This window comes from Haliaeetus albicilla, chromosome 10 (genome assembly GCF_947461875.1).
Source record: "Haliaeetus albicilla chromosome 10, bHalAlb1.1, whole genome shotgun sequence".
Lineage (NCBI taxonomy): Eukaryota > Metazoa > Chordata > Aves > Accipitriformes > Accipitridae > Haliaeetus > Haliaeetus albicilla.
Window position 1 is genome coordinate 39,891,921 of NC_091492.1, and position 20,875 is coordinate 39,912,795.

At 37.9% G+C, this 20,875-nt stretch overlaps 1 protein-coding gene across 2 annotated transcripts in view; it reads left to right on the top strand.

The window, feature by feature from the left end:
* The window catches only part of SPPL3 (signal peptide peptidase like 3), a 67,380-nt gene that overhangs the window by 21,836 nt on the left and 24,669 nt on the right, over window positions 1–20,875 (top strand). For both annotated transcript variants that reach the window (XM_069795236.1, XM_069795237.1), the window contains exon 2: window positions 14,803–14,880. In XM_069795236.1, the coding sequence (XP_069651337.1) occupies window positions 14,803–14,880 (78 nt within the window). The remainder of the gene's footprint in view (window positions 1–14,802; window positions 14,881–20,875) is intronic.

The following is a 20,875-nucleotide window of genomic DNA, read 5'->3' on the forward strand; positions in this document are numbered from 1 at the left end:
CTGACTCTGCTGTAACATTTAATGAAGACCTAAGTAAAAAACATTTTTTTTGAAGTGGATCACTGCTCTGATGTGTTCCAGTTTGTCTAGTGTACAACACCTGTTAAATGGGTAAAACTTGAATTAATGAAATAAAATTAATGTTACACTAAGAGGGAGATGTGAACAGAAGTTATCATCTTGGGTCCTTTTGCTATGGCGTGTCAGTTGCATATTTAGGATGACTGTTGCAAATTAATGGATGACCTGTGAATAGGAGAGAACTTACTTTCCCGTGTAATGTTATCTTGATGCCTTTACATAGAAGTTTGCTTTTTAAAAGGCAAACATTTTGTCCAGTAAAAATAATCTGTTTTGTTTCGGTTTGGATTCTAGTAGCTTTTGAAGCTAGTTACCCCTGGGCTTGCAGAAATATTATAGACTCGCCCTCTGTGTTGTCTGACACTGGATTTGGTGTGTACATTTAAATTTTGTGTTTGTAGAAGAAGAATGGTACGTAATGAAATGACAATATCTCTCTTATAAAACTCGTTAAATTTTCAAGTAGGTGTAATTTGATACTTGTCAAATATAAATTTCACTTGGTCCTGTACGTGAAGCCTTATATACTTCAGTTTGTCCAAAAGGTTTACATAGTGCAATATTGAAGACGTGACAGTTGCTGTTAATAAGCATGGCAACATTCAGAGGCTCCGCATGTGGCATGTGAGATGTCTCTAATAATGTCTGAACATTCTTGTTTCATTAAACCTCTACTGTTTAGAAGAAGTGAGTACAAAAGAGCAGTAGGACACGCTGTCCTTTTTCTTGTTTCTCAGGACTGAAAAGAGCATACTGGATAATACATTTGGAATGGGTCCGTTTGTCTTTTGTGTTGTTTTGGTTCCCGGCCCCCCCCACTCCCACCCCCCCCCCCGAAAGCACAATGCATGAAAGTGGAAGAACTGCCATCTCTTGTGTTGTCACTACTGTTCGTGTGACTATGGAGATGTTAATCTGAAAATGAACTTGGATTTGAGGGGGAAAAATTGTTCAACTGGATCAGTTTACCATTTGGTGTTGGGAAAGAATGTGAATTCCCCTATTGCTAGTAACACCATTTTAGGTAATTTTAATCTCATAGTTCCCCCCACTTGGTGTTTCCTATTTGCCTGTGTGATGGCTTCTCCCCTTACTGTGTATTTTTCTAGGCTAAATAAACTGTGTTCTTATCTCTCCTAGTCATCTTAGAAACTCTTTTCTGCACTTGTTCCAGTGACAGGCTGATAATTCTGCTCACGCTAGAACTAAATTCACACTTAAATACCAGGGCCTGCCCTCCCCCTTAATAGTCCTCTGTCCTTTCTGTGCTGTATTTATTGTATGCTCTTACAAAATAGGATTAAAAAGAAGAGAAATGAAGAGGAGAGAACACCTCAGGAAAAATGTGACTACAGAAGCGTCTATCCAAAATACTAGTATTAGTAGGCTCAGTAGTACGGGAAAATCATAATGCTCATAATGTAAAACCTTAATTGACTTCTGTACTAAATCATACGCAGTTTTAACAAGTTAATTGCATTAGAGACTGTTTATATGCATTTAGTGCCATACTAACAATTTAAGCTGAAGTTTCCTAGCTTCATGGTACCCTGAGCCACCGAGCCTTTGCACAGGTACTCTGGAAACATGCTGCATTGATTGTCTGTATTTCTTTGTAGTGTGTCATTTTGGTGCTTTAAACTCAGAATTTTTCTTCCTGTAATAAAATACACATAGCTCTCTGATTCACTTGTTTAATTTTTCTTTCTGTACTACATAAAATAGCCATTCTTTCCCTTTGATTAAGAGACTTTGTGGAGTATGTCCTGTACTTGTGGGTGTGAATTTTAACTCAAGTTGATATGGAGTCAATGACTTGCATCAGAACAGGTGCAAAATCCCAGTTTTAAGCTTAATTTCCCCCCTCCACCACCTCAGTTGTAACTAATCATGGGAATTGTGTGTTCCCATACAGCTTTGTGCATTCTCTCTGGGTGGGATCTATTCAGCAGCGAAAAGCTGTAGTCTGACATACTGGTAATGCAGATCCTAATGATGCTTGAATTTTTTTGCCTGTTTAAAGGAGTTCATTCTTTGTAAAGAAGTTTCCTTGCATTTGCTTTTCAAAAAGCAAAATACATTGCTGTTTGATTTTTTTTTTAGAATTATACTTCTGGTTTTGTGAACAGCAGTGCGTTATTCCTCTACAAATGAAATACTTGAACCGTGAAATATTATCATTACAATATTACAGAAAACCTGGTGTGAGATTTTACTTAAAGCTTTTTATTCTAACTACATGTAAGATTTGGGGGTTTGGTTTTTTTTAATGTTTTAAACTCCTTGCTTTTCACTTATATTGGAAAGTAGAAGGAGTGTTAATTTCAGTCAGTGCTGTTGCTTCAGTGAAGAAATTAAACACACCTCCAGTGTTCTGGGTTCAACTGCTACTAGTTCCTTGACCCCTTGAAGCTCATTTTCCCCCACTAGCACTTTTTTCTTGTATTCTTAGGAATAATGGTGATACTTTCTGCTTGTATCAATATGCCTTTTGATCATATGTGTATGTTTAGAGAATAGATTGATTCATCTGAGGTGTTTGACTTTTGTGTGTGTGTCTGCCAAAGTAATCTGATACTATTGTAGAGCTTTCAGTCTACTACAGACCTGAGAAGCTTTTAGTTGTTCTTGAGACGAACAAGTGTAGAGCTGAAGTTTTACTATCCCCCAGTTTTCTAAATTTAGAAAAACTTAAAGTCTGAGTGGCACAGTTTTAAAGTACTCAAAAGTAAGCCTAGTCCAGTATGACCAATTATTTGAGTTTATTTTGGTGCTCTGGGAATACATGGGAGAGAAGGCTGGGTTTGGGGAGGGGGTTGGTGTGGGGTCTTTAGTTTTTGTTTTCTTTTAGTGAAAACAAATTTTGTGTGTGTATGTGTATAAGACACTTTCATGGGACATACTGTTGTCAGAGGTTGTATATTAATTGCTTGGCAATAGCTTGCAAACTCAATATGAATCTCTTAATTGTGAGACAGATAGGAGATACTTGCTTACCGCTGTCTTCCTGGTCCAGCTGGAGCAGCAGTGAAGACTGGGACAAATATTTAATTCCAAATAATGAAAACTCCCACGTTTTATCAGCTTGGGCTACTTTTAGTTACGGCTTAGGGTCCTCTGAGATGTTGTTGGCTGAAAGTAATAACTCGTACTGTAGTAGCTGTGTTAACAATGTTGAGTCATGATATCAATTGCTTGTCAGCATTTTCACTGCAGTGGCTTCTAACCCTGCTTGGAACAGGTCTTCCTGCTCCTGTAAGAGCAAAATACCCACATGGAGCCCACATTGAGTCTGTTCTGACTGTACTGTGGCTGGCAGCAGTAACTGTTAGGTTGTAAACATCTCACTGTATAGCTTGGACAGGGCTTTGTTATTGAACAGGGGATTCTTGTGCAGAAGAGACTTGTACTTGTTTTTCAAGCAGTAAATGTACTGTAAACTGGAAGTAGGGAGCATCCTCATGTTTTAGGTGATTATAGTAATTGTTAATGAGCTTTTCTGTGAAGTAGAAAAAGGCTTACAGAAATAAAAACATAGGTGGGAGCCTAAGGTGAAGACTTTGGGGAAGTTTTTCTCTTCCTGTAACTAGAATAAAGTGCCATAAAATGAAACCTAGCACTAAGCAGTCTTCTGCCTAATGCAGAGCTGTACTACCAAGTGATTGAAAACTCTGGGTTGCATATATGACTGGAATATAAATTGATACCTTTATAACCCAAAAATGTTTTAGCTGTCAAAATTGCAGAAAACTTTCCTGCGCCAGGGATAACCACTGACATTTCCAAACGGCCCTCCCTGAAAGCACAATGTTGTTTGGATCATGAGGCTGTCTAGCATAAAACTGTAGACAGCTTGCACAGTGGTACTCTGTAAACTTAAATTACAGTAACCACACCCTTGATTTGCCTTTTTTTTCTGATGTAAAAAGGGCTATTTTTGGAAAATTCATACAGTTGAAAGTGGTAATTTAGATAGAAGAGCTGTTTCAGCAAAGCTTTGGGGTAGGCTAAATATTGGACTGACCTTTGCAGACTTCACTGGTCTGTTGGAATCTGAAAATTTACATAAAGAAATATGCTTGTGGCTCTGGCAAGAAAGGATTGTGCGTAACAGATCTTGATTTGACCTCCTGTCTTCTCCCTCCTTCCAGTCCTCCTTTTGATTATTTGTGGAAGGTGGAAACAGTTTTCCAGATGAGGAAAGTCTTCCTATGTGGTCAGTGCGTTCTTGTGGCTAAGCCGCAACCTTCTTGCTTTGTCAGATGTCTCATACATATATTTATGTATACTTTCATAGTTACATCTTGTTCTGATATTTGTTGATCTTAATTCTTCCACAAAAGCATTATATTCATATTTTTGTTCAGCAATTTATATGGTACTACAGCAAAACATCAGTCTATCCTCTGCAGTACACTGAAGTCTTCTATAAATTGATAAACTATGAAGACAATTACAGACAAGACAGTGGCTTTATTAGTGCAGCAAATGAGTCTTACCTCTTATTCTCATGAAACGTGTTTTTTAACATACTGATAGTTTGGCCATTGCAAATGCAGCATGGCTATTTCTTGTATCTCACTGAATAAATACCGTTACATGTCAGTGATGCTGGGGTTTACTTGACAGTCTCGTTAATGGATGGCCAGTGCCTCAAGATGTTACGCTGTGGTGGGACCATGCAGCTGTAGCAAAGGTATCTGGAGAGCAGGGGTTATAAAAGTGTGCGGGTGCTCAAAGTGCTTGTGGGGACAGGTAACTTCATTATAGTTTTCAAGAGATGGATACTACTGCATGCTGCAACCATAGAGTTTACTAGTGAAAACAAATCTGGAAGGACTGAAATAGCACAAAATATTATGAAATGTCATAGATTGCAGCAACTATAGTACCTGTGCTCTGTTTTGAAAACTAACTTAATTAAACCAGTGCCAACTTCTGCGTAGAAGGTTAAAGGGAAATAGAAAGGTTAGTTTTGTTTAAATTACATTAGCTCCAGTAAAGCTTGGATTACAGGTGGGTGTATTACACTGTCCTTCATCAGGCCTAACTGTAAGCTGCTCCTGAAAGGGTTTTAGTCCCACCTTGTCGCTGGCCGCATGTTGACTGCTTTCATCTTTGCGTCACGCCTAGTAATTGTGCAACTGCTGGCTTGAATGAAAACTTACTTCACAAAAACGATAATTTGCCAGGTCAGCTTGTTGGTTTGCTGGGGTAATTTTTCCACCTCTTTCTTCTTTTCATGCCCATGAATAAAATAAGTTTTACTAGCAAAACCCAAGCTAATTGTAATGGCAAATGTTTGAAAAAGGAGGTCTTGTTGGCAGAACTCTGTTAATGCCGCTTAAGTCAGAGGTGAGCTAACTTAAGGTGGCTAAAATTTACAGTGTAGGGCTGGCCTGTTAGTCTTTCTTGCCTCAGACTTCTGGTTTTCAAACCAACGTAGGCAAATCCTATCTTAAGCTGCAGTCCTTTAGATTTAATTGTCAAGAAGGGATAAAAGCAATAATTGTTTTAAAGAGTAAAACCAGGGCTGTGCCTTGGCTCAGCAGTTTGCTGGGGCTGGTCTCTAGTAGGATGCCAGTGTTCTGGAACAAGTTAGCTGATCTGAAACAGCTCAATTAAAATAAACATGACACAATTATAATACAAAATTGAGTAAAACATTCACTACTAACAGGCTCTGTTTTGATATCAAATGTGTTTTTCCATATAGTCTTGTTCAGTTTAACTCATTGAAATGATACCTACTAGCTTTCCTTCCATGGGGATCCATTATTGCAGACGTTATTGTATGGATGTTTTGTTCATGTTTTCAAAAAATGTTTGCAGTTGTTTATACTTGTGATACTGTTGAAGAATCTACTGCTGGAGAGGAGTCTTTGGCTGGTGGTGACATATATTTGGCAGTAAAAGCACACCCTGTTTTTCAAGACATCTTGTTTTTTAATTTCTTTCTTTAAGAAAGAAAGAAAGATAGAAGGGGAGGTTCCCAGGTCTTTTTTTGTCTGTTTTAGAGCAAAAACCCCAACGCAACCCAAATCAACCAGCCAATCCTCCTCAATAAAACGATGAACCAATGTGTAGGTAAGAGGCGAAAATTATGTATGCAGGCTCCCATTCAGTCTACAAATGGATACTATGAAATAAAAAAGCCTGTATTTTCTGTTGCAGCAATGTCAAAGACATTCAGCATGTTTTTGGATATTTATTTTGGTTCTGGCTACTTAACACTCAAACATACGTGTGTCCAGTACAACTTATTTGAAGATGTAATTTTTCTCCATTAACCACTGCTTGCAAATTTTGCTGCAAAGTATCGTATTTAGTGTGGTTCCACCAGAGCAGTGGGGAGGTCAGGAGCTTGGAATGCTTTTGAGGTACAGGGATGCTGTTCTGTGCTGGTTGGAAATAACGGTCCTTTGAATGAGTAAGGTATTCTTATGCTTCTGTGCAGGGACTGGAAGTTGTGCTCCCATTCCTGTGAGGAAGTGAGTCCTCCAAACTGAATGTGAAATCTGGAAATCTTCCAGTTGCTGCAATTCTTAAACACTGTGAAGCATGTAATTCTTTGTTCTGTTGGCAAACAGTCGGGTGAACCAAAAGGGTAGCTCAGATAATGTTTTTAACAGAAAATGTTTTTTTGCAAGATTGTCTCTCCTAATGCCTTACTGGCTGTATACTTCAGTTTCCTCTCAAAGTGAGCTCAGAGGAGTGTTTTCTCTTAGCAGTTTAGTTTGGAGCTTGGCATTTGGTTTTAGGGCGAGAGCTTTAGGAAAGCAGCTTTCTGGAAAGGGTAGAAGAAGGAATTGGGTTTTTTAGTTGGATGTGTGAAGAAATAAATATATATTTGGTATCTAATAGTGTGAAAATGTCTTTCTGAGCCCTGTGTCTGATAAACAGCAGAATTATTTTCTGGTTACAACTTTGAAATGCCTGCCTGAGCCCTAACCAAGTCTGTGTAGGAAAATCTGATTTTAGTGGGACATCTCAAATTACTGTTTTTTTCACTTCAGACTTGCTTTTTTCCTGATGTGATCCATGTTTCCATAAATTACTCAGACTTAGCAGACCTTATCTGCACATGACAATGAGATGAAATTATAAACTTACTTTAGAAAACAAGCTATTTCTTTAACATAAGTGAAGCCATAGCAATTTGCCTGTTTTTCTTATGAATCACACTAAAGAATGGAATAGTGTTGAGATATGTTTACAGCTGTGGGTGCCATGACTTCACGCTTAAAATTATACCTTTAACTGTTACACTCTGATTTAACTTTGGTTTGGCAGCAAGCCTAATGGAGGCTCTTAAATATGTATATATCTTGCACATGTAAGGCAGTTGAAAGAGGCTTTTTAGTTATACCCTTGACCTGGAATCCAGTAAGGGAAAAAAGCAGTATTGGTTTTACCTACGGAGTGAGTCCACCCCCCAACCAAAATGAGTATTTGCGCAATTAACTGTAATTGATCTTCATGTCCATGACGGTGCTCTTCTTTCATGTGCCCTAGGGCTGTGCTCTGGAGTCCTTGAGTTTGATTTGCTCGTCTTAATAAATGATGCTACAGTGATAGTTCACAAACGCCTTGCACTGTAGCATCAAAAATGAATTGCTCTTAGCCATAAATTGTCCTGATCACTATTCACTACTTTTAAGGAATAAAATAGTAGAATGTTTGGAAAATATCAGACAAATAGATTCAAGAAAACGTTTTCCTCATGAGCGGCATACTCTTGCATGATCAAAAGAAGATAGATGCATAGGGTCATTGCAGCAGTGTGAAGGTGAATGTTGGTATCTGCCTACAGCTGATAGCTCCAAAAACCAGGGGTGGGTCAGGGTGAGTGAATTGCAAAATACCCTTCAACTTGTCTTGAATTTACCAACTAGTGGTTCTTGAATTTCTGTTTTTCTATTGCTATAGCAATAACTGATGTAATAAACACATTAAATAGCTTTTGAAACATATAAAACCCGTGGAGGAGGGGGAGGCGGGAACTTTCTCCATCCTTGATTTTGTCATTTAACACCAGATTTCCAGCAAAAGTTGGCTGTGGGGCTTGGGGTTTTTTTCTTCTTTTTTCTGGTTCCCTTTGAAAGAATTAACTTTCTGCTGAGATGGGACCCTCAAACTGAATGCATGCATTCAGCAAGTTCTGAAAAGGAATGATGAGTGATCGGGCAGGGAAGGAGATGCTTCATTGTCACCTTTGCAATGCTGGTACCTACATACGAGGAATTTTCTTTTGAAGAGAATGGAAACTGGGAGAGTGGGATACATGTTCTGGTGGACGTGGATTATTGTCACTTACCTGGTGAGGAGACAGTGCACACTTTATAATAAAACTGGTATTTTAAGTGTAGATGAAGAGTACCATATTGATTGAATAAATAATCGTGGCTTTTAATGTGGGCTGAAGAGTATTTGAAGTTTTGTGTGGTCACTTTTCAAGGAGCCACATCTTTCAGAAGCTGAAATATGCAGGTGAATTCACATATGGATCCAGTTTACCCCAGTTGTGTCTGGTATGAGAAGCTCCCCATGAGTTTTGAAGGACTTTTTGTATAGGAGAAAAAGTATGGACTAAAATTGTAGTCAGAAAGACTTATATTATATATCAAGAAAAGTCTTCTCATTTCACCAGTAAGTGTTTTAAAAAACAGGTGAGGTAAATGTTTGTCATGACTGACTGATGGTCTTTCCTCAAAGTAAGATCGAATTATAACTCAGGGAATTAAATGACCTCCTGACATTCCTGTCAGTATGAATTTCTGTGATTCTGTGATAGATGTCTGCAAGTTGTAGATGTGGTCCCATTAAACAAAGTAAAAGACCTGTCTCTTCTATTTTAATCCATCCTTACTCTAGCCTAAAGCTTACCTTCCTTTTATAGTTTTATTTTCCTTAATCTTGAAAGTGCTTGGATATTACGATCAAGATATGATAAAGAAAAATACCTGATGAAATGCGATCTTGTCTCTTCGTGCGAACTTTAGTGGAGTTAGTTCATCTACTGCACTTTTCAAGTTGATGTGATTTATTTGTTGCTCTATTGTTTGCATTCTCGTATATGTACAGTAAATGTAGGGAAAGTTTATCTTGCTGCTAACAGCTTTTGTATGAGAATGATTCACATCCAAGGCCTTTAGTGTGCATTGCTATGGAAACTTCAGTGCATAGGGTTCTCATTCCCCCCTCGGCAGGATTTTTCATAATAATTTCTCTTGTACCTGGAAGTCAGGGGAGTGATATTTGCTACTGAAACATTGAGAGGCTGAGTTTCTTTGATCATCCATTTAGTAGGGTTCTTGTGCAAACAGAAGGAGGTTTTTATTTCAGTTACATAAAACTTGCCTGATCTCTGAGGCTCTAGTTTTGGGGTATTTAAGCCAATGCTGCCACTGAAAAGTCTTTCCTCTTTGATTTTATGTCCAGAAACATGCCAGATAGGAATCTGAATCACTTGAGAAACCTTCCCATTCATTCTCCATTATTATTCAAGCAGACAAGTCCCCTGATCTAGTTTTCCATGTGGTTTTGCAAATGGTTGTGCTGGCACAGGATGAAGAAAGAGAATAGGTGACTGGTGAGAAAAAGTTGCTTTTGCAATGGCAGTGTTGGCTTGTGGTCACGTCAGACTGGCCCACGACAAGTAGGTTATGTAGAGGGTAATGGTCTGTGCCATCATCAGGAGACACATTTAGTTCTAGTTTTGTGTTTCTCCAGGTCTTCACTGAACAAAGTGAGTTGCAGATACTTACTGCTCAACATGGAGGGCAAAAAGAAGTACCAGGTTTTGCCTAAGGGACTCCTTCTGCTGGTTTGGAAGGACTGTTGAGACTCTTACCAAGAAACTGCTTACCTTCTGATGATAAGAGCTGAAACATGGAAACCAGTGCTTGCATTGACTGGGTGATTTTCTTGAGTTGGAAGTGCAAAAGAAATAACAAAAATGGAGGATTTCAGAAGTAAGTACATAAGAGGAGAACATTAGGGCTAAAAGAGGGGTTTTATAAGAAATTCCAAAGCAGTCAGATGGCAGAGACCCTGTAGGGTGAAGGTTCACCGTCAGAGACAGGTGAGCTTGGACCTGTAGCCACAGGGGAAAAGAGAGCTTGACCTGCAGCTACTGATACAGAGGAGAGAGAGCTTGCAAGTGTCTCTAATGTAATGCTATTACTGTTGTTGTTGCAGCTTTTATTAGCTGGTTACCATCTTCTCCAGCTGGGAATGAAGTGGGTCTCTGTTCCCTTGGGAATACAGAAGTTATTCATTTTTTCCCAGAAGAAGGGAGAGTGCTGCTTGGAACGCCAGCTGTAACTGGTGTGGCGTATTTTGCATGGTTACTGTTCGGGACGTGTGGAAGTCGTGGTGTGTTGCAATGGCTGGGCATCCCTGGAATTGTTCTGTAGGTAAAGGTCTATGGAGCATTCTGTGCCAGGCTGGAGAGCTCGCTGCTTCGATTGTTGTCTGGACAATACTTTCACTGTATAGCTGTAGGGCTGACACACAGAATATGTTATAGAACAGTGCTCGCTGTGTCTCTGTCTTGGCATGCCTTAGCAAGCTCTGTGTTGTAAGCACTTGCCCATGAAGCTGCCAGAAATAGATGCCTAATGGCAGAGAATTTGCTAAAATTGATCTCAGCTGTGTAAAGAAGCAGGTTCAGAGTGAGCTCTGGAGTTGTAGAGAAGGCATTTGGGAAGTTACCTCTCACTAGCTGGCTGAGAAAAGGAGCTTACAGAGAAAAGTAAGCCATCAGTGTGTTTGGGTTTGTAAAGTACTTGGGTCTAATATATGGGTCTAATATTATAGTCTAATAACTATGAATAGTTATTTGTTACTTGACTGAGTTAGCAAGTATCTGTCTGATAGCCTCATTAAATAACTTGTAAAACAACTTCCTTGCATAGCTGTTGAATTTCAGGTGTGGTAGTGTAAGAATCCTAAAAAATGTACTTCCCTGGGAAAACCAATGGCGTCTTTGTATTTTGAGCAGTGTTCTGCATATATATACTACGGTTTAGAAATGGGTTGGTAGTTGTTCTTGTAAAGTGGCATGCAGATGAACTGCACTTAAGTCAGTCCTTCAAAAGACAGCAGTCTTTAGCGTGGCCTTGTCCGGTATTAATTTTCAGAATGAGAATGAAGAATAATGATCTTTTTTTTGTAGATTATCATGTAGTAAGTACTAAGAATTGCGTCTAAAATCATTATTTAAGTCAAGCACGTATATAGTTGTCCTTTGTTACAGGCATTTTCTGTGCATAAGTTTCTGAGATTATACTTGATTTTTACAAAAGTACCTTGCAGAAGGAAGACGGTTTCATTTTTATATGTGCAGTGGAAGGCTGGTTAAATGTGACTGCACCAAGTCTACTCCAACTTCTGAAAAATTTTGTAAGTGGGGGATTTTGTTTTGGTTTTGGCTGATCCTATTTGAGAAGAACATAGGACTGATGCCGTGTTTGGCTGTGAGAGTATGTGAACTTGCATACTTGAAATATGCTTATAGGAGAATCCAGTTATATGCAAATGGACTCTGTTGGACTTGTAGAAGGTCATTTAAATTTCAGTTAAAAATATAAATGGGTTTGCGGATCACTGTCTGGCATTTTGAATAATATTCAAAACTTTGACATAATCTTACTTCTTGATTCTTTCATGTGATGCTGTCATTTGCTTATTATCTCTAGTCTAGGTTAATGCATTAGAAAGCGTTTATTTGCAATCAAGGGGTTTAGTCTGTTAATGAACTGTCCAGTGGTTAGGATTTTAGGAAGCAGTTCTGCTTTCAGATTTTGTGCAATACCTTATATAATGTAGGGAAAATAGATGTTAAAAAGATGCAGGATTTTATTATGATGAGATTCACTTAAGCATTATAAAATTATTCTTAAAGTTTGCTTGTGTGCTACTTGTGTTGGAAACTTTGGATGGAACCTGGACATGCCTGAGCTGCTCGCTTCATTCCTGCCATGTGGCTACTCTTAGACTTGTCATACTGTGTGTGTTTTGCGTTGCTCTTTTTCCAACTGCCTCAGGAAGAAGGGAAGTGTGAATCTATCTCCCTGGCCCTGCTGGGGTATCAGTGAAGACGAGTTTTCCCAGACCATAATCATGATACCAACACTGAGTTTTTAGGATGTCCTGCTATAAGTTCTCTGTGTGAATAAGTCAGGAAACACCACTGGTCTGCGACAAGTTTACAGTTACACTATTGCACTTGTGCAGGATGGAAGGACTTTAATTCTCATTTCTCCCTTGCATAGAATCAGCAGATAGCTGTCCTGATCATCACTGCAGCCTATCAGTAGGGTTATGGTATATTAGATCATTGTTTAGAGTGGGTTTGCACGTATTCAATTTCTTTCATTGTACTGAAGCAACCTTAGTTTTTAATACAAAACTTAATGGATTATGGACAGGACTGATGCGTGATCCATCTATCATCCTTATTTTATCTGTTTTATAAATCTATCTTAACATTTACAGCCTTGTTTTGACTAATGTTTAGTAATTATGATGAAATGGCATTTTAATTATCATAGCTTCTGAACTTGCCACCAACTGATGAATTACATCGAAAACATTGTTCGTCTCAAAAGTATTTGCCAATTTATGAAGATATAATTTTATGAACATCAGTTAATAAAATTTAGTCCATAACCCTGGACATGTTTAATCCCAGTTGAAATTCCATTCAATCATTTTGCTTTTCTTATAAATTTGGAGTTCCTGAAGGTTCTTTTAGTAGATGAATTCCAATATTTATTCTCAAATCCGAACAGGATGCAAAGTCTCCCTTTCCCTTCACTCAGGGTTGGGTGAGGGAATGCTTCTCCCTTCAAATTGAAGCTTGTAACAGGATATAAAACTAGTGTGCTCATCCTTAAGCCATTTTCTTCTTGGTGTCTGCTTAGCTCTAATCATTGGCTAAAAATAATATGCTATGAACTATATTGTATATAACCTGAACAGCATTTATTGGAAGTGCTTAGCTACGTATTGCGTGTATTTGCAATTCAGTATATTGATCTTCATGGATGCTTTTAAGACCTCTGTTCCACAGCATGGAAACTAAAGGTCAAACATGACCGAAATGAAAAAAAATACATAAAGCTTAGGATCATCTTTATGTGTTGGCCAACTTTATGAGCAAATAAGACATCTGTTTTTCACTTTCAGTGTGGGGTAATGTTGAAGTTATTTATGGTAATTAACAACAGTAGTTTCTCATTTTTAAGAGCTTGTTCAACAAGTATATAATTTCATCTAGAAGAGGCAGTCTGTTTTTCAGTGATAGTTAATATTGAATTTCTATAGTAGAAGGTTCACATTTGTGTTTATATATGAAAAAAAAGTATTTTAAAGTGTATGTTTAGTGGTCTGGTAATTTTCTCTGAATTGCTTTTAAATTGGGAATGGGATGAGTGATTCTTCAACTGTCTTGTAGCTTTAGTTTTTACTTGTTTGGCGCTATTTAATTTGGAACTATCATGTAATTCAATTATTTTTGTTCCATATCCCTAGTCTTGCTGAAATTAGGCTTTTCGGTTTGTTTTCAGAAATGTTTAGTTATCTTTTTTTGTAGGATAAGACTAATGCAATTAACATTGGGCATTATTCTTTTCCATTACTTTAGCACAAGTTGTTGAAGAATAATTGGGAGTTGTAGTGTGACTCCCGGAGCCTTTCCTCATATGTTGTACCCCCACCAGCGTGGCGGCCCTCTGCTTGGCTCACTCCAGCGTGCCAGTGTTTTTCTCTTTTGGGGCCCCCAAAACTGTACGCAAGACTCAAGATAGAGCTTCACAAGTGCTACGTAGAGGGAGTAGTCGTTTCTCTTGACTTGCGAGCTGTCGTCGTCTTGTTGGTCCGTTCCTCAAGGTCCCTCTTAAAGGTTTTTTCTGTCCTCTAGTATATCAACCCCGCTCTCCGCAGCTGGCTGTCAGCTGGGAACTTGCTGAGGCTGCCTTCTGTTCCCATGTCCGGATGAAAAGAAGTTTCAGTGTAAGCTATAGAGTAGGGTTTGGTCTGTCAAGGGTAGGGGGAAAAAAATGGTGAATATTAATATTTATATTTCTGTGCTTTAAACACAAAGGTATGTTGTATCAGGAAATTGATCTAAATAAAGCTGGTCTTAAGCCTCCTGCTGAAATTTCTATTGGGAATCCTGTATCAAGTGGTGTGCAAGATGTAATAGGGAAGTAATTGCGTGTGGTTTAATAAATGCATATTGCAGTTTGTTGTGATGTTTGGTTTTTTTGGTTTTGTTTTGTTTTCCTGGACTAAATGAACCTTGACTGCCATATTGCAACGTAACTATTGTCAGTTAAGACATAAGAAGTCTTACAAAAAGCAGGTTAGTGTTAGTTACATGCAAGGTTGCATTAGTTGCAATTGAAGCAATTTTAATGTGTTTGAGGAGAAAAATTCCGAATGTGGTGAGTTCTGCACAAGTTACCATAAGGCTTTTGAATTGTTCTTTGGTTGTTGTACAGATTTTGCATGTTGCGGTCTTGAATATAAAAAGTTAATTTAAAGCTACAAGGTGTTATATTCCTAGATGATACAAGAACTTTAGAGAGCGCTGCCATAAAGATTTGTCATCCAGTTCTCTATTTGTATTATAATAAGAAAAAGAATTAGCAAATGGCACTGGAGAAATGGACACTCGTAATGACACACCTGCCTTCTTTTTCCCAATTCCAGGGCATATTCCCTTGTGGATTCCAGTCAAGTGTCTACCTTCCTGATTTCTATTCTTCTCATAGTCTATGGCAGTTTCAGGTAAGATTTTTCTTTAAGGTTCTGCAGAATTTTTCAAATAAAAATATGGCAAGTGACTGAATACAGTTTATACCTTTTGTTTCATTGTATCTTTGTCAGACTGGCTAATGTAAATGAACTATTTCTTGCTTTTGAAAAGGAAATGGAAAAGGAAGAAAAAGTAGCTAGTTGGGGTTTCTGAAAGATATAGTTGTATGTCAAGTTACAGGCACATATAAGATAACTTAGAAGTTAGTCCTTGAAGACAGCTCTGTAAAATTGTGTTTTGGAGGGTATAAAAGGAATGTCAAGAGAGATAGGAATGTAGTGTTATCAATAGTAGGATTTTATATATAATGTTTCAGTGTTGGTTGATTCTGCATGTCCTTGTTGTGATTGCAAACAAGTTTTGTAAAACGGAGATTCCCGAGTCCCAGTGCTATTTACTTCAGTGTGAGTAACAGCTTAATAGAGAAGTGGGAAACACCATCAGTGTTGAAATCCAGCAAAGTGTCTGATAACTGCTGCAGGATAAGTTTGAATCTTCAAAAATCAAATGTGCCCCACTTTAGGAGACTTGAGGATAGTTTAGAGAAATCATTGTTGTCCCTTTAGACTTACATCTTGTATTATACAGTTTGTTTTAATGTAGTAGCACCTAAGGAATGAGATTCATAGTGACATATTAAAAAAAAATTAATCACAACATGAAAGTATGATTTTTTTTTTTTTTCAAACTTAAGTACAGCATGTTTTTCTTCCTGTTTCTTGAAGAACATTCTGTCATTTAGCAAGTCTATGATGAAAGGCCATACATTCACTATGAAGTCTCTGAACTGCCATGAGTATTCCTGAAATAGATGATAGCTGTGGTCATACATATGATGTAAGTTGCAGCTGTTAGGATAAGAGGTTTTAAAACGCCATCATAAGTTAATAAAATCATATAATGAAAGAGCCAATTTTTGGTAGGAGCTACCTGTTGTTGCTAGCAAGTATTAGGTAACAGCACTGCTGATGGAATTAAAATAGAAGGCTTTGGGAAGACAAAATCTAGAGATAATGAAAATACAAAAGAAATAAAAGGTTGTATGTGAGTAGCAATTGAGAAATGTTTAGGTTTTTTTCTTCAAGTTTTGAGTCAGTCTAGCATATAGTGGAGGGACTAATTCAATTTTTAACTATTTGAATTTATGCAGTTGTGTAAAAAGGAACTATGCATCTGGCTGCAAGAAGCCATAACAATTATTAAAATTCAATTGTGAAAACATAATGCAATGTAAAACAGCAGGAGGTCTTGAACTTAAATTGCCTGCCCTTCTCAGAGCTCCTTGCTCTTAAAAATTTTCCCCTGCTGTTTGCCATCCTATTCCTATAAGACATGCTCTTTTACCATCTTGTCCTATGATTTACATTTAAAACTGCTCACTTAACAAGGACTGCAAACTTCAGAACAGTCTAACTTATTGGATGAAGTAGTGGAATGGTGATGGATACAAATCAATTGAGGAAATGCCCTGTTCTAGTCCACTTCCTTTGCATGTATCCTGAAGACACCAAGGTGCAAGCTATTACAGACCAAGATAGGGTCTCAAAGTTTTAAAATTAATTTCCTAATTAATTTCCTATATGTAGTTTCTTTAGCAGATGCCTGAGCTGAAACCACAGTTATGATGGTGACTTGGAAAGATTCCCATTGTGTTTGGTCAGCAAGTGAGGTCAAAAGCAGGTTTTTTACAGACAGTTGTACAGTGGTGTTAACAAAGGGGTCTAAGATACAATTAAGTTAATTAAGGAATTCAAGTGTGGTAGTAAGTTGAAAAATTATATTCATCTGGAAGTTTCTAAAGTAGTAAAATAAAAAACTTCTGGCAAAGTGGGTGGATTTTCTTAGAAAAGTGACTTGCCAGAAAGAGGAAAGGTACAGCTTAGGGTGCTCGTTCTCAAATGACAACAATGATGTCTTCATCTACATTTGAGTGCTTCGTCTCAAATGGAGCTGTCATAAGACAAAAGCAAGTAGCATTCCTTAGTTAACCTTCATGTTGCAGAAAGCAGGTTTTGCTTCTGATTTTCAGTCTGAAAAGAAGCTAATAGAGTTACTGTGGTATTGCTGGCAAGTGACTTAAACAGAAGTGCAGTAATAGGATCAGAAAGATTGGGTGGGTGAGTCATTAGGATAAAATCCACGTGCGTGGTAGATCTAATCTAATGCAAGAGGTTTCAGGGGAACAAAGGAAAGCGTTGGTCCACTGTTGTTATTCATACAAGCAGCATTTGTCCAAAACAAACCAAAAAACCCCAAACCCTCAAAACAGTCAGAATGTCTAACAGATCATGGGTAAAGTCTACATCCAGAATGAAGTTCACAGAGTTGAGTTCCCCGCTTCTCTTACTGTGGATGAACGAGCATTTCCTTCCTACATTTGTGCTGGGTCAGGAGTTGTAGTTTCAAGCCCTTCTGAACGTCTCTCCCATATACATTTGGACTGTCTCTCAGTCCTTGAACTTTATTATTGACTGCCAAAGGGACAAGTATAATCCTTTAAACCGTTACAAGCTGTAAATTGGAACATGCAACTATATGTGTTAGTTATGGCTTTTTAAAGAGGCGAGCTTAGCTTGAAACAGGTTGTTTCCTATGGGTTCCTACCTGTTCTTGTCCAAGTGCTTCTCTGTGATTTAAATGTTGGGGTTACTTTGCAGGCAGGTAACAGCTAAATCTTTTTCTATCCTATCACATATCCAGACATGGTCTCTCAGCTTACGTAAAGCCAGATTTAACCCAGAATCTACCTGTTCAAGTATCTGCTTTTAAACCAAACCAAGAAGCATGGAATGAACCTGGTGTCTTCTATCTCTAGGCTTTGGGTACCTAAAATAAGTGTGTAAATAGAATATAGTTCAAGCAGTGTCCTTAGGGTTGGCTTTACAACTTGACATTTACAGAAATCAGGATACGTATTTCACAATAAAACTTGAAGAAAGGCTATGGAGTTCGTAAGCGTCTAAAGCCGCAGCGCTGGCAGGGTGGAATTGGGGATTTGGGCAGACCTCACTGAATGCTACAAAGGTGGTCTGCACGTGTGCACGCACAAGTGGGTGCACATAAAATACATGCCGAAGGTGAGATGTTCTTATCAGAGGCGTGGGACTCGGGCATTCTTACTCCATATAAATGAAAATGTTTTTACATGCGCTTTATGCTATGGCTTCCACTATTCTTATTTCTACTCCAGATCTTGCATTGGAACTTGTCCTTTAATCTCACAGCAATGTTTTATAAGCAACTGTAGCAATGTTAGAGCACACAACATATTTTGGGCTCACTCTCTGTAACATGCATTAAGATTTGATTCAATTAAACTGTTTGAGGTCAATGACTGATTCTGATTGTAACTTTTTATTTAGAGCAATTGAAATCTAGCAATTCTGTGGCAACCCACAATTCTCATAGTCCCAGAACTGTTAAGATGGGTGACTGTGCTCACTAAATAGAGCAAGAAGGAACTTCTCAATATATTGCATCTGCAAGCGACTCTATAGATCCATACTTGCTTTCATATTTCCTCCCTTGTTTCATAAGAATATTCTCCCGCAGGGTTTCCCTGAAGCATTACTGCAGTGGAAGTGATCCATAGTTGAATCTGAACTTTCATGATAATAATGTGCCAGCAGCTTACTCATTCCTTTGGCCTCAGTGTAACCCTACTGAGTGGCTCCCTGTGGGAGGCTGAGCCATGCTTGCTTTGAAACATTGTGCTAGAAATCCTACCAACGTGAACTGTGAGGATGCACAGAAGAAACAACGGTGTAGTTTATTGCCCGATGCTGGCTGAATGTTGCCTTTGGAAGCCCAGCAGAAACTTGAACAAAAAAGCAAACGTTTCGCAGCTTGCAATTTCTTTACAGTCCAGTTCCAGTAGTTTTGAGTATATCTTGTTTTAAAATATAATTTTTACATTTTTTGGAGGATGTTTCAGTGATCACCTCTCAATTTTTTTATTATGTTAGTGATAATTTGTAGCAGAGGGAAGAGCCAAATCATAAAACTGTTGGAGATTATTCAGAAGCTGTCTTGGATCAGCAGCTGTGTTGCTAAGTGAAAGTAATTTCCTAATTTATGCTTACATTAGAGGTAGGGATGTTTATAGGTAATAATGTAATAATTGCTGACACTATTGCAATGAAAGGAGAGGTGCTGAATTTGTTTATGAGCAGTAGATCTAATAGTTTATTTCCACTTTTTTTGCTGATAGCAATCCCTTAAATTATGAGTTGCCCGATGCCACTGGGAGAATGATGGTGTGAAGTTCTTGCTAAACTGCGCTAAATCAAAGAGGAATGAAACACTGCACTGAGAAGAGAATTATCCTGTTTGGGTGAATCTTGGATCAAGTCCTGGAGGGTTGTCAGCCTCATCCCAGATTTTTATAGCTTGAGAGGAAAATTATGAGGCTACAGTGCACTTATGGGGAAAAAGGAAGCGTGAATGAAGGATAAAGGCACCCCAAACAAGATGGAGAGCAGACAGATCTTAGAAGAACAAGCGAAGAAGAACAGTTTAATTTGTTAGAATTTTAGTGTTCTCTGTTGCCTCTTTATATTTTTGATAACTTTTTAGTTGATCCATAATCTGTGTAGAAGTACTGTTATGGCTGAGGTCGAAGCTTCATCGTATTTTGCCTGAGCCCAAAAGCTGCTTTAATTCATACTGCTGTTTGGGAGCGCTTGCATAATAGAAGCAGAGGAAAGAAACCAGTTTTGTACTGGAAGAGGCTTTTTCTTGGTTTTTTTTTTTTGTACAGTGAAACTGCTCAAACCCTCTGTCTTTAATACACCGCACCTATCTTGATACTATAGACCTGTATGTGCTTGATTTCAGGTTGTGTGACTGCAGCACAAAATTGCTCACCTGTGCATTGTAGTAGGTAACCTATACACTAAAACAAAATCACTTTGATACCTATAGAATTGTGTAGAAGATTGTGGTGTATTTTTTACATGTCTGATGAATTAATAGAATTTGTTTACTTTGCATAGCACAGTTACTCACAGCTAAACTTGAAAAGGAGTTCAGTGCTTGTCGACCTGGAAGTTTGATTGAAATACTCGGATGCTGCTGCAGACTTAAGACAGGAGCTGTGCAGTGGGAGCTGTACAGTGCTTCTGGTGGTTCTTTGTAGCTTATTTGAATAAATAAATATGCAGCTAAATTATGGATAACATGCATGTATCAGAATGAGAAACTATCATGGTTAACTTGATTGCTAGTATTTTCATTAAAAACAATGTAGAATTTACCAATAGACATGATTGCTGGCCAAAACAGACCTTAAGTGAAATCGCCTGTTTCAGAAAGTTATGCCAAAATTTGTTTGATGCAACTTCTAAATTATATTCTAAGTGAAGGACTGTGGCAAAAGGGGTAGAATACTGTGTTGTTTTGGAACTTTTTAAAAGTGCATATATCAAAATGGAAAGATGAATCAATTACAGCTGAGCTGGGTACATAGGGGAATGTGGTCAGCTCTTATGGATTAATTAAATTGTATCAGTTTGTACTATTTATTCAGAGCTTCCTCTAGTCATCTGTTCTGCATGTATGTAAAATACGTGTCTGGTTACTTTCTAGACTTTGCTGAAACTTTTTCAATGAAGTTAACACCTTACATTCAGCAGACAATTACTTATAAGCTAGTTTTGGTTATCATAACAAGATGTAGAGGAAGGAAATAATATTGTTTTAAAAATGAAACCCGATAGTTAAATTTGAATGAAAAGGATCAAAATGAGAACTTGGAAAGAGTTCAAATTCATCAGAGAATTGAAACGTTTATTGCATTTGCATCATGTTCTACACTTCCCAGTAATGCAGATAAGTATCTTTGTTATGGTTTGTTGTTAACACTTACCAGTTCAGACACTATGGTGACTAGTCTCACTATTAGAACCTGTGTGATTGTGTAAGCTTTTTTTTTTTTTTTTTTTTTTAAATTTCTGGTACGTACGGTGT